Consider the following 13745-nt stretch of genomic DNA (forward strand, 5'->3'; position numbering starts at 1 on the left):
TCACAACCACACTGCCCTAAGCCACCTCGATAAGACAAATACCTATGTTCATTGACTGCAGCTCAGCGTTCAGCACCATTGTCCCTTTAAGCTCGTCACCAAGCTTAGGACCCTGAAGGCTGATGGGCTGACCCCAAGTGGGGTCACCTCTGCCTTGCTGTCCCTCAACACAGGGGGCCCCACAGGGGTGTGTGCTTAGTCCCTTCCTGTACTCCCTGTTCACCCACAACTAACACCAAGTTTGAGACACGAAGGGGGTAAGCCTGATCACTGGTGACAATGAGACGGCCTACAAGGAGGAGTTCAGAAACCTGGCAGTGAGGGGCCGGAGCAACTTCTCCCTCAATGTCAGTGAGACCAAGAAGCTGATCGCGGACTACGGGATATGGAGGGGGGACGAGCACACTCCCATCCACATCGACGGAATTGCAGTGGAGTGGGTCGAAAGCTTCAAGTTCCTCAGTGCTTAAAATTGTCCGTGCAGACTCGCGAAGAAGGCACGTCAGCGCCTCTTGCCCCTCAGAAGGTTGAGATGGTTTGTCATGGACACTCAAATCCTCAAAGTTCTACAGCTGTAACATTGAGTGCATCTTGACTGGCTGCATCACTGCTTGGTATGCCAATAGCACCGGCCTCGATTGCATGGTGCTACAGAGGGTGGTACGGACAGCCTAGTACATAACACGGGCCATACTCCCTGCCATCCAGGAACTCTATATCAGGTGGTGTGAAAGGAAGGCCCGGAAAATCATGAAAGACTCCAACCATAGACTATTTGTTTTCTCTGCTTCCACACGGCCAGCAGTACCAGTGCATAAAGTCTGACACCAACAGGCTCCTGAACAGCTTCTATTCCCAAGCCATAAGACCGCTAACTAAATGGCTACACAGACTGAATTTAGTTGTCTCTGCACACTTGCAGGGCCCTACACACTACTGCACACAAACACTCACTCCATCATTTGCTCACAAACACATATGCACATACATTTATACTGATTCTAAACACACCCACACACACAATCATATAACATGCTGCTACTCTGTCTATCATATCCTGATGGCTAGTCACCTTATACATATCTACCTCTATAGATCCAATATCCCTGCCCATTTGTAAATATGGTATTGGAACAGATCCCGTATATATTATAGTATGCTTGCTTTATCGTGTTCTTGTTTTTAAATCTCGTGTTTTGATATAACGTTATTTGTAGTATTACATAGTTATTGATAACTGCATTGTTGGGTTTTGAGTTTGCAAGAAAGGCATTTCACTGTACTTGTGCACGTGACGTTGAAATGTGAAACGTATGGGCGAGTCCCAATGTGCTGCAGGGCAAACTGTACTAAAAAGCCACAGATGGTAGAATGAATTTGTATGCGCTCCACTCAAAATGTGTAGCCCTGCGGCGGTGACGAGGTCGCTCCGACTCACAGTTCACCACGGCCAGAAACTGTCAGTGGCGCTGGACGGCTTTGTGTCTGGTGGTCGGAGGTTCAAGTCCGGTGCCGGCAGACACGTGGGACAAAAATTGCAGACAACGATAGAAACAACTCCGGAGAAGTGCAAAACAATAGACGATCTACACGGACCTAGTTTTGCCACGACGGTGTATTGGCTGTTCGTGAAGGGATATGCAGATAAGAGTCATGCGATGCAGGTAAAATGAATCCCACAATCTCTCATTTCTGCTACTCTTTCATCCAAGTATGTCTAGTTTCATACGTGTCGTGAGTGCACGTTATCGAGCGAATTAAAGAGAGGTAAATCGCTCTTATTCAACTATCCAGATCATTTTCCATCAAAGGATGTCGATGTAACTTGATTTGACGACTGCTATGATTAAACAATAAGACCAGAGGTGTGGTACCACAAATCCCCGAGGTGCCTTATTTCTATAAACTGGTGACCAACGTAATTAGAACATAATTATTTTTTGGTCATTCAGGTGGTATATGGTCTGCCGTTATTTTGTGGCAGACGTTAAGACTACAAACCGTTATAAATGACCTATTTGCGAGATTTACTTATTTCAATAGGTATACGCTACTGACTAAAATCAGGGTTTATAATCGCAATTCAATTTTGACATGGTTTGCTGAGCTAGATGCAGGTAGGGCAACATCTAATTTCAGTGAAAAGTCCACAATGAAGCAGGCGTTAAATGTGTAGAATGATACGTTTTCAATAGAGCTGTGACCATGATCACGATTGGTAACTGCAGCACTCTCAACCAGTGCTCTCTCTTTCAGTCTCACCTCCGCCAATTGAATGAATTTATACTATTGTTGCACAAAAATATGGTATAAGAATACCTTTTACTCGATCAAGAAACAGTACGTAAACACCAGTACCTGGCTTCCCTCACCTATTGAAATCAAGAAGAAGAAAATAACAATGGTGAAATAGACCAGTTTACTGCTGTGCAATGTCACATGTACAGTTGAAGTTGGAAGTTTACATACACCTTAACCAAATACATATAAACTCAGTTTTTCACTATTCCTGACATTTAATCCTAGTAAAAATTCCCTGTCTTCGGTCAGTTAGGATCACCACTTTTATTTTAAGAATGTGAAATGTCAATAATAGTACATAAAATTATTTATTTCAGCTTTTGTTCCTTTTAGCACATTCCAAGTAGGTCATAAGTTTACATACACTCAGTAGTATTTGCTAGCATTGCCTTTAACTTGTTTAATTTGGGTCAAACGTTTTGAGTAACCTTCCACAAGCTTCCCACAATAAGTTGGGTGAATTTTGGCCCATTCCTCCTGACAGAGCTGGTGTAACTGAGTCAGGTTTGTAGGCCTCCTTGCTCGTACACGCTTTTTTCAGTTCTGCCCACAAATTTTCCATAGGATTGAGGTCAGGGCTTTGTGATGGCCACTCCAATACCTTGACTTTATTGTCCTTAAGCCATTTTGCCACAACTTTGGAAGTATGCTTGGGGTCATTGTCCAGTTGGAAGACCCATTTGCGAACAAGCTTTAACTTCCTGACTGATGTCTTGAGATGTTGCTTCAATATATCCACATAATTGTTCTCCCTCATGAAGCCATCTATTTTGGAAGTGCACCAGTCCTTCCTGCAGCAAAGCACCCCCACAACATGATGCTGCCACCCCTGTGCTTCACGGTTGGGATTATGTTCTTCGGCTTGCAAGCCTCCCCCTTTTTCCTCCAAACATGATGATGGTCATTATGGCCAAACAATTCTATTTTTGTTTCATCAGACCAGATGACATTTGTCCAAAAAGTACAATCTTTGTCCCCATGTGCAGTTGCGAACCGTAGTCTGGCTTTTTTATGGCGGTTTTGGAGCAGTGGCTTCTTCCTTGCTGAGCGGCCTTTCAATTTATGTCGATATAAGACTCGTTTTACTCTGGATATAGATACTTTTGTACCTGTTTCCTGCAGCATCTTCACAAGGTCCTTTGCTGCTGTTCTGGGATTGATTTGCTGTTTTTGTACCAAAATACGTTCATCTCTAGGTGACAGAACGCATCTCCTTCCTGAGCGTTATGACGGCTGCGTGGTCCCATGGTGTTTATACTTGCGTACTATTGTTTGTACAGATGAACGTGGTACCTTCAGGCATTTGAAATTGCTCCCAAGGATGAACCAAACTTGTGGAGGTCTTGGCTGATTTCTTTTGATTTTCCCATGATGTCAAGCAAAGAGGCACTGAGTTTGATGGTAGGCCTTGAAATACATCCACAGCCACACCTCAAATTGACTCAAATGATGTCAATTAGCCTATCAGAAGCTTCTAAAGCCATGCCATAATGTTCTGGAATTTTCCAAGCTGTTTAAAGGCACAGTCAACTTAGTGTATGTAAACCCCTGGCCCACTGGAATTGTGATACAGTGAATTATAAGTGAAATAATCGGTCTGTAAACAATTGTTGGAAAAGGGACTTGTGTCGTGTGTAACGGATGTGAACCGGCTAGCTTAGTTAGCGGTGGAATAGTGCGTGCTAAATAGCGTTCCAATCGGTGACGTCACTTGCAAGGGCCGCGGCTTTTGTGGACTGATGGGTAACGATGCTTCGATGGTGACTGTTGTTGATGTGTGCAGAGGGTCCCTGGTTCGCGCCCGGGTATGGGCGAGGGGACGGTCTAAAGTTATACTGTTACACGTGCACAAAGTAGATGTCCTAACCTACTTGCCAAAACTATAGTTCATTAACAATACATTTGTGGAGGGGTTGAAAAACGAGTTTTAATGACTGCAACCTAAGTGTATGTAAACTTCAGACTTCAACTGTATGTATATTAATAAAGACTAGGGTAGACCAATTTATTTTGTAGATTTTCTTAATTGAAATAAAAGATGAAGGTGGTTCTGGAAGTATTCTCAGGGCGATTATTAGGTTGTATAAACATGAGTTCTTTCCTCCCACAATGCCACAAATTATCAGTCATTTTGATAAATAGGACACATGCGAGATGTCACTTCGCAATAGAAACTTGCTCTATTTCAAAAATATCATTTTCTATCATTCTTATTTGTACTTATGAGTTTACCAGGGGTGATCCAGTCATAACATTTGGAATTTAGTAGTACTGTGGAGAAAGCCAGTACCAAAGGTGGTTAAATCATTTCACATCCATCAAATTTATCAAAGCATTTTATTTAGGAGGTCAAATTGGCTCTGATATTGGTGGGATCATGACCCCAGAAGTTATGCACCTGGATTCATGGTTTATTAAACTAGAGGTTGATTTGACTAATTAGGATAATAAGTAGTTTATATACTGTTATTTTTAGTAAATATACACTGTGTACAAAACATTAAGAGCACCTTCCTAATATTGAGTCCCCACCCCCTTTTCCCCTCAGAACAGCCTCCATTTGTCAGGGCATGGACTACAAGTTGTCAGAAGCATTCCATGGGGATGCTGGCCCACATTGACTCCAATGATTCCCATAGTTAGATCAAGTTGCCTGGATGTTCTTTGGGTGGTGGACCATTCTTGATACACACAGGAAACTGTTGAGAGTGGAAAAAAACCCAGCAGCGTTGCAGTTCTTGACACAAACCGGTGCAACTGGCACCTACCATCATACCCTGTTCAAAGGCATTTCAGTCTTTTGTCTTGCCCATTCACCCTCTAAATGGCACGCATACACAATCCATGTCTCAAGGCTTAAACATCCATCTTCAACTTGCCATCTCCCCTTCATCTACACTGATTGAAGTGGATTTAACAGGTAACATCAATAAGGGATCATAGTTTTCACCTGGACTTATCTGGTCAGTCTGTCATGGAAAGAGCAGGTGTTCCTAATGTTTCGTATACTCGGTGTATATTTTGTGAATCATTAATTCATATTAAATATCATTATATAGGACTGTCTCACTGTGCATTTCCAACATCTTTGTGTACATTTCCAGAATCAAATATCTTCTACTCTTTGCCCCCAACCCAGGTTGAACACAAGAAACTGTACGGGCCCATCTGGCGCTCGCGGTTCGGCCCGTTTGATGTGGTGAACGTGGCGTCTCCAGAGCTCATATCCCAGGTGATCCGTCAGGAGGGCTGCTACCCGGTCCGGACAGAGCTGCCACACTGGAAGGAGTACCGCGATATGAGGGGACAGGCCTATGGACTCCATGTGGAGTGAGTGGCCGATGAACCACATCAATGACTATTCCTAGATTGGGTGTAGGAAAGGGTTAATACTTACGCACACTGTTTCCTAATTTTTTTGGCGCACTGAGGAAATATTTGCTCTCGTGAAACTTTTGTGAGGATTTTGTGCAATTTCCGGCACATGTTTACAGTAAACCCTGCGGCTGTACCATTACAGTTTTAGACAGTAGCCAATAGGCTATTGTGGCTATTTGAGCGTAATGTAGGCCTACCAACAAAACCAATGGCGCAAATCCCATAACATTTTCACGTGGAAATAGCTTTAGATTTCCGTGATATAGCCTACAGTAGCCTATATGTGATGTTCAATGCAGGCCCATACTGCATTCGATTTTTAATCATGTTTTAACATTATGCAACGCTTGATATTAATCATGTTTTACTTGGCCTGTGACACTATAGGGTGACAGTACATTGTGTTGTATGATGCAAGAAACCACTTTACAAAATACAATTTATTATTGCCATACAGAGACTTAGACAATGTAGGATATGCAAGCGTGTTTCAAAATACAACACTGCCCCTTTAATTAAGATGTAAGCTTTTAAGCTGATTAGCATTTCAAAGAGACCTTGAAATGTGGCCTACACGTTTTGTGCTCTTGTAGGGAGCGGTAACTCCCCATTGCTGACCTATATTTAAGCAATAAAGCACCTCGGGGGTTGTGGTATATGGCCAGTATACCACGGCTAAGGGATGTTGTTGCCTTATTGCTATTATAAACTGGTTACCAACGTAATTAGATCAGTAAAAAGAAATGTTTTATCATACTCATGGTATACGGTCTGATGTACCACGCCTGTCAGCCAATCAGCATTCAGGGCTCGAACCACCCAGTTTATAATTATCAATAACTGGGCAAATAACTCGCTAACTAGCAAAGAATATCAACAAATGTGCACATGCGTGCTCTGAACTGATCTGAAAAGCGCATTCCCTCGCGGGTGATTGAAAGACCGCTCATGGGCTACCCCCACCCAAATAATTATACTCTGCTGCACACTGGCTCTGCCTACAACTAGCGACACAATGCGGAGTGCCTGGATACAGCCCTTCACCATGGTATATTGGCCATATACCACCAACCCCCGAGGTGCCTTATTGCTATTATAAACCGGCTACCGACGTAATTATACACGGTCTGATATACCACGGTGGTCAGCCAATCAGCATTCAGGGCTCGAACCACCCAGTTTATCCTTTTGATTCAATCACAGAGAAAACGGTAATCTATATAGTGCAAACTAATGCGGCGAACTCAGTGAAGTTCAATCTCTTACGTCTCTGCATGGCATTTCCTCGGCGCGGCATCCTGGGGGAGGTGCGCAGCTTAGAGGGAACAGTGCTTACACTATGCTTCAAAGATACACTATAACAGTTATTGGTAATAAATCATTGCCTTGGGTAAAAGCCATGTTGGTCTGGTTTGAGGAAACCCTAACTCTAAAGGTAAACTTGTTTCAGTAGTACCTCCAACATGATCAATCTAACCTACAGGTATCTGCCAAAATAAAGGAAACGCCAACATAATGGGGCATTGGGCCACCACCAGTCGCCAGAAAAGCTTGAATGTTCCTTGGTATAGATTCTACAAGTGTCTGGAACACTATTGGAGGGATTTGACACCATTCTTCCACGAGAAATTCCATCATTTGGTGTTTTGTTGATGGTGGTGGAAAACGCTGTCTCAGGCGCTGCTCTATAATCTTCTATAAGTGTTCGATTGGGTTGCGATCTGGGATGTTCATTGCTTACTGTTTGGTAGCAGTTGCGTTTAATATACTTTGTATTCTTCATTTAAGTTTTTCCTTTATTTTGGCCACGACCTGTAAATAAACCTCCACCCCTTTATTCTGAATATCCATTGTAGATTCAGTGTCTGTCCCCTCCTGTCCTCTCCTCCCCTACAGTAAAGGCCCACAGTGGTACCGCATCCGTAATGTTCTGAATCCAAAGATGCTGAAGCTAGCGGAGGTGTCTGCGTACGCGCCTGTCATCCACCAGGTGGTAGGGGACCTGCTCCAGCGTATTGAGAGGCTCCGTCTCCGCAGTCAGGACCACACCACCGTACCAGACCTCACCGCAGAGCTCTACAAGTTTGGCTTTGAAGGTGTGATACCATTGGTTCATTCAGTATTATTTATGCTTTTAACCCCTTCAGAAACACACACACACCCAGTGGGGTTGGAAGCCAGAGTCTGCCACAGTCAGCAGCTTAGGTAAAGTGCCTTGCTCGGGGGCACAACGGCAGGAGATATGCATCTAGGATACCGAGAATCCCACCAGCTCTGTGTCGTCCTCATTGTTCAACTGTGTTCTCTCCGCCCCTGCAGGGATCTCTTCCATCCTGTTTGAGACTCGGCTGGGTTGTCTGCAGGAGGAGATCCCTAAGGACACGCTGAAGTTCATCGCTGCAGCCAACGACATGCTAACCCTGTCTGAGACCGTCCTCTTCCTCCCGCTCTGGACACGTAATGTCCTGCCCTTCTGGAAACGATTTGTCCAAGCCTGGGACGACCTGGTGGCTGTAGGTATGTTTGTAAATAATGTCCGGGGCTCCTTCTATTGAGCGACAAGCGGACTTAAAGGTTGGAAAGTAGACATGGTAGGTTCGACCTCCACAATGCAAGCGTACGGTTATTTCTATTGCACAAGGGCTTTCCCTGTCACATCAGCCACTGTCAGCCGCTATGTTGGAACTTTGTTAGTGTGGGAGGCAACCCATCTGCCAAGGGAGACTCACTGTTGAGCTATGTTCAGTGTGTGTGCGTCCCCTATATGAATGTGTGTGTTCAATGTATTTCTACATAAACCCTCAGCTCAGCGTCTCATTGACCATAAGTTGGCGCAGATGGATGCCCAGGTGCTGGCTGGGAAGCAGGTGGAGGGGATGTATCTCACCTACCTGCTGTCCTGTGATAAACTGACCCTGGGAGAGGTGTACATCAGCATCACAGAGCTGTTGCTGGGCGGAGTGGACACGGTGAGAGGAGAGGGTCATGGGAGGTCATACAGAGAGGAGGGGGGTGCCATACATAACAGCAGGGTCACGTTCTGTAGGGTACACCGTAAACAAACCTTTTGAAATGGAAAGCGAACATGTGAATTTGTCAATGGCAAAATTATATTATTTCCTCTTCATTTCAAAATGTTTTCTTCTGTTTTGTGTCTACTGGACATGTCCTGGGGAATGGGGGAAGTGATGGAGTCAGAGGCTTTTGTAGGGTGGAGGTGTATTTTGGCTTTAAGATTACACGATTCTCCCCAGGCCATAAATAGTAAAAACATTTGCTTTAGTTTGTAGACATATATATTCGCGGTGTAACTTTGTATTTATTTTAGAGGGTACAAAATGCACTCGCATAACCACAGACAGATACACAGTAACCATACAAACACTACATGACCTGCCTGGCTGCATTCCCTGGTGCAGTCGGGTCTTGTTTTTTTCAGGCGTCACTTGCTGCTTTCTGGGATCTGTTGCTGAGTAAAACACAAGTCTCGAGCTCCATTTATTCCACCTTTTATGTTACGTCATAGAGATAAATGTGTTTTGCTCACTGGAAATCAGTGTTCTCTCTTGAGATGGTCTTGTTCAATGACTAGATGTCACTTGAAATGGTCTACTGTTCCGAAGTAATTTCCTCTGCTGATATTATGATGAATTGATGTCAATAAATGTTGATGATCACTGATAACTTGTCTCTGATACAGCCTCCACCACTCCCTCAACTTTGAATCATTTTTTTAGAAACATCAGCACTTTAATTGTCCAAGTCAAATTTCCCCTCAGGGACGATAAAGTACACAAAGTACAAAAATCTAAAACGTAACAATTTCAAAGGTTTTACGCAGTTACAGTTCATATAAGGAAATCAGTCATTTGAAATTAATTAATTAGGCCTTAATCTATGGATTTCACATGACTGGGAATACAAATATGCATCTGTTGGTCACAGATACCTTAAAAGAAAAAGTAGGGCCTCCGGTCTAAGGTGCAGTGCTTGAGGCATCACTACAGATCCGGGTTCGTTATCTGACTCCTCTTCAATGGCTGTGCTAAGTTGCTGGATATGGTCGGGAACTGGAACACGCTGTCGTACACGTCGATTTAGATTAGCCCAAACATGCTCAATGGGTGAAATGCAAGGTGAGTAAGCAAACCATGGAAGTACTGGGACATTTTCAGCTTCCAGGAATTGTGTACAGATCCTTGCAACATGGGGCTGTGCATTATCATGCTGAAACATGAGGTGATGGCGGCGGATGAATGGCACGACAGTTGGCCTCAGGATCTCATCACGGCATCTCTGTGCATTCAAATTTCCATCGATAAAATGCAGTTGTGTTCGTTGTCCGTAGCTTATGCCAGCTTATACCATAACCCCACCGCCACTATGGGGCACTCTGTTTACAACGTTGACATCTTCAAACCGCTTATGGTAGAGTAATGAATATTCAATTCTCTGGCAACAGCTCTGGTGGACATTCCTGCAGTCAGCATACCAATTGCACGCTCCTTCAAAACTTGAGACATCTGTGGCAGTGTAGTGTGACACAACTTCACATTTTATAACAGACTTTTATTGTCCCCAAGCACAAGGTGCACCTGTGTAATGACCGTGCTGTTCAATCAGCTTGCTTTCAGATTTTTGTTCAGTATATATCATATCACTTCACTCTAAGTAAACACCTCTTTCTTTCTATCGTCCTTCTCCTTTCGCCTCAGACGTCCAACACCTTGTCGTGGGCATTGTACCAGTTGGCTCGCGACGCCGCGTCTCAGGACAGGCTGTACCGTGAGATCATGTCCGTGTGTCCGGGAAGACAGCAGCCCAGATCAGAGGACCTGAGCAGGATGCCCTACCTGAAGGCTGTCATCAAGGAGACTCTGAGGTGAATACACACGCACGTAGGCACGGATGCATGTACACGTACACACATGCAGGTTCTGAGGTGAACACACACACGCCATGAACGGTGACCTGCAACTGGCCTCTTGTTTTGAGCATGCCTGGTCAAAGAGTTTGTCTGCCTGTGTGCTTGCATTTTCCTTTCCCTAATTATACTGATAATGACTGATAAGTGAGATATGTTGGCATTTCATCCGGAGTGCTATATGGTGAACTATTTAGCAGTCTTATGGCTTGGGGCTTAAGCTGTTCAGGAGCCTTTTGCTCCCAGACTTAGCGCTCCGGTATCGTTTGCCGTGCGGTAGCAGAGAGAACAGTTGATGACTTGGGTGGCTGGAGTCTTTTGACAATTTTTAGGGCCTTCCTTTGACACCGCCTGGTATAGAGGTCCTGGATGACAGGCTTATAGAAGGAAATTGGCCCCCTCCACCTCTTCCTATATGGTCATAGCCATTTATCCTGTGTGTCCTTGATTTTCGAATGATTCAAATGCTCAATAACACCATCTAGGTCAGAATCACAACCTGCCATTGCCAACTCTCCGGTATCAAAACTTTACCAAATACCAATGTGACCAGACCTGTCAACGTGCACGAAATATGGGATATCAACTACGCAATTCTCTGTCCATGTACGCAAGTAATGAATAGGGCCTGATTTAAAAAAAACAACAACATTTTAATAAAAATAAATCCACTAACATCCCGATTCTCAAGCTGCAACACAGACATGTACTGAGTTTGTGTCAACAGACATGGAGATGAATACATCATTACTAGACGAAGCTATCCGGTGTCTGCCCCTCCTGTTTGTTGTGATGCTGAGTTTGAAGACTGTCAGCTGTACGTAAACACATGGACAAATCCCTTTTCGACTCCGTGTGTTGGGGGAAGGTGAACACTAATTGTTTCAAGCTAACGTTAGAGAACATAAGATTCAGTGGGCTCTAAAGTGTCAGCAGTTCACTCGCATTTTGCTAGTGAAAGAAATTAAATGCAAATATGACAAATAACTGGTCACATTTGTGCGAGTGTGAATTACATTTAATTCTGCGTCCCATTAGTTGTATTTTCCACGTAACACGACGAGGATCACGCAACCTGATAGACTGTAATTATGATCCACGTCACAAAGAGCATTACAAAAGTATAATCAAAAATTAATGTCTTGGCATTAAATGGAGTCGGGAGTTTAGAAGATTGTACGATGAAAAATTAGTGAGTGTCCGGTATTAGCTACAGAGGCAATGCTTCTAAAATGCCTTTGCACTACATTTGCGAGTTGAATCTCCAAATTGCTGCGCGCGTCTGGTACTCTAAAAAAGGTGGACAGGGTTGGCAGGTCTGGCATACTGAACATTCCTAGCCACACACAGGTTTATATAAGGCAGTCCTACAGAGGCTCCCCATGTTGCTGAGCTCTCTCTCTCTCTCTCTCAGGATGTACCCTGTAGTTCCAGGGAATGGCCGTCTAACCGTAGACAATGAAGTTGTTGTGGACAACTATTGGTTCCCAAAGAAGGTAGGGGCAGGCGAAGAAAGATATCAACATCTCTCTCTTTCACCTTTGTCAATACTTAAGAAATCTCTATTTCTTTCCCCAGAGGATGAGATGTCATTTCCATGAAATTCTGTCAGTCGCTCTCCTTCCTGTATGTCTCCCACTTCCTATTCCCCTCTCTCAGACCCAGTTTCATCTCTGTCACTATGCTGCCAGTCATGACGAGGGGGAGTTTGTGGATGCAGAGTGTTTCAGGCCTGACCGTTGGCTGCGAGGGGACCCAGAGTCGTACCAACACCACCCCTACAGCTCTATACCCTTCGGGGTGGGTGTGAGAGCCTGTGTGGGCAAGAGAGTGGCAGAGCTAGAGATGTACTTTGCCCTCTCCAGGGTGAGTAAGATAAGTATTTCATTGCGATTGTCAAGGAAGTGTTGTGTAATTAAAAGGCGTCAGTGCCAAAATTATGTTACCACATACTGTTGGAGGTGATTGTTGTTGGATTTCGTCCATCATCTGTGGTGATTTGCTAATGGTAAAATCCCCAGAAGCAATCTAAGAGTGTGTGAGAACAGGTGTGACGAACCCCATTTTTATGAGTGGGGCCATATTCTGCTTTTACTATCCCAGTTGGCATGGGACGTTATAGAGACTTAATTTTATGGTTGTAAACTGATTCTCTGGCTAGAGAGATGTCAGACAACCAGGTGGCTCATTAACACTAAACCCTTGAATATGAACTCTTGCCCCCCCCCCTCTACAGCTGATGCAGCATTATGAGATCCAGCCAGAGGATGGGGCCCCGACCACAGAGCCCAAGACTAGAACACTGCTCATCCCATCCAAACCCATCAACCTGCGCTTCCTACCCCGAGCCTGAGGAGGGTGCCAGGGAGTTATAGAAAGGGATTGACAGGAGGGTCTGGTGTTGTGCTGTGCTGTGGTAACCTCCAGTCCCCTAGATCCCCTTAAACATAGCCAATGGCAAGTAGTTTGTGTGGGGGAAGGGGGATTGGATGCTGAAAAATAAAGTTTGTTCATGCTACAGACAACTATATCGGTCTGCTAATACAGGACTAGTAAAGGCTCAGTGCACTACTTTTGTGAAGAAATTATATTCCCCCCCCCCCCCCAAATTTTTTAAATGATTTTTTTAATGCAGATTTGTCATTGGGTGCTGCAGCACCCCTATTTCCTGTGGCTATGCCCTCAAACCAAATCTGATTCATATCAGGTTATTCTGACACGGAACCCAAACCGGCTGCGCGTGTGCGCTATCGTGCATACATTTATCTTGTCCCCCTACACCAAATGTGATCACGACACGCAGGTTAAAATATCAAAACAAACTCTGAACCAATGACATTAATTTGGGGACAGGTCGAAAAGCATTAAACATGTATGGCAATTTAGATAGTTAGCTTGCACTTGCTAGCTAATTTGTCCTATTTAGCGAGCTTGCTGTTGCTAGCTAATTTGTCCTGGGATATAAACATTGAGTTGTTATTTTACCTGAAATGCACAAGGTCCTCTACTCCGACAATGAATCCACACATAAAACGGCCAACCGAATCGTTTCTAGTCATCTCTCCTTCCAGGCTTTTTCCTCTTTGAATTTATATGGTGATCGCATCTAAACTTTCATAGTATTACCACGACAAACGGCAAA

At 44.2% G+C, this 13745-nt stretch overlaps 1 protein-coding gene across 1 annotated transcript; it reads left to right on the forward strand.

The window, feature by feature from the left end:
- Nucleotides 1–1358: 1358 nt before the first annotated feature.
- On the forward strand, nt 1359–13203 carry LOC135542558 (sterol 26-hydroxylase, mitochondrial-like). Its single transcript, XM_064969621.1, has 9 exons — nt 1359–1664; nt 5441–5631; nt 7576–7775; nt 7999–8196; nt 8485–8648; nt 10395–10561; nt 12018–12099; nt 12263–12469; nt 12840–13203. The coding sequence occupies exons 1-9, from the start codon at nt 1398–1400 to the stop codon at nt 12954–12956; spliced, it is 1593 nt and encodes a 530-aa protein (XP_064825693.1). The 5' UTR covers nt 1359–1397; the 3' UTR covers nt 12957–13203.
- Nucleotides 13204–13745: the final 542 nt, after the last annotated feature.

The sequence above is a fragment of the Oncorhynchus masou genome, chromosome 6, assembly GCF_036934945.1.
Source record: "Oncorhynchus masou masou isolate Uvic2021 chromosome 6, UVic_Omas_1.1, whole genome shotgun sequence".
Taxonomy (NCBI): domain Eukaryota; kingdom Metazoa; phylum Chordata; class Actinopteri; order Salmoniformes; family Salmonidae; genus Oncorhynchus; species Oncorhynchus masou.

Excerpts from the sequence above, each read along its gene's own strand:
- LOC135542558 (XM_064969621.1), top strand. The coding sequence starts at position 1,398 with ATGTGTAGCCCTGCGGCGGTGACGAGGTCGCTCCGACTCACAGTTCAC. Across the intron at positions 7,776-7,998 it reads CTACAAGTTTGGCTTTGAAG|GGATCTCTTCCATCCTGTTT; the intron begins GTGTGATACCAT and ends CCGCCCCTGCAG. Across the intron at positions 8,649-10,394 it reads TGCTGGGCGGAGTGGACACG|ACGTCCAACACCTTGTCGTG; the intron begins GTGAGAGGAGAG and ends CTTTCGCCTCAG.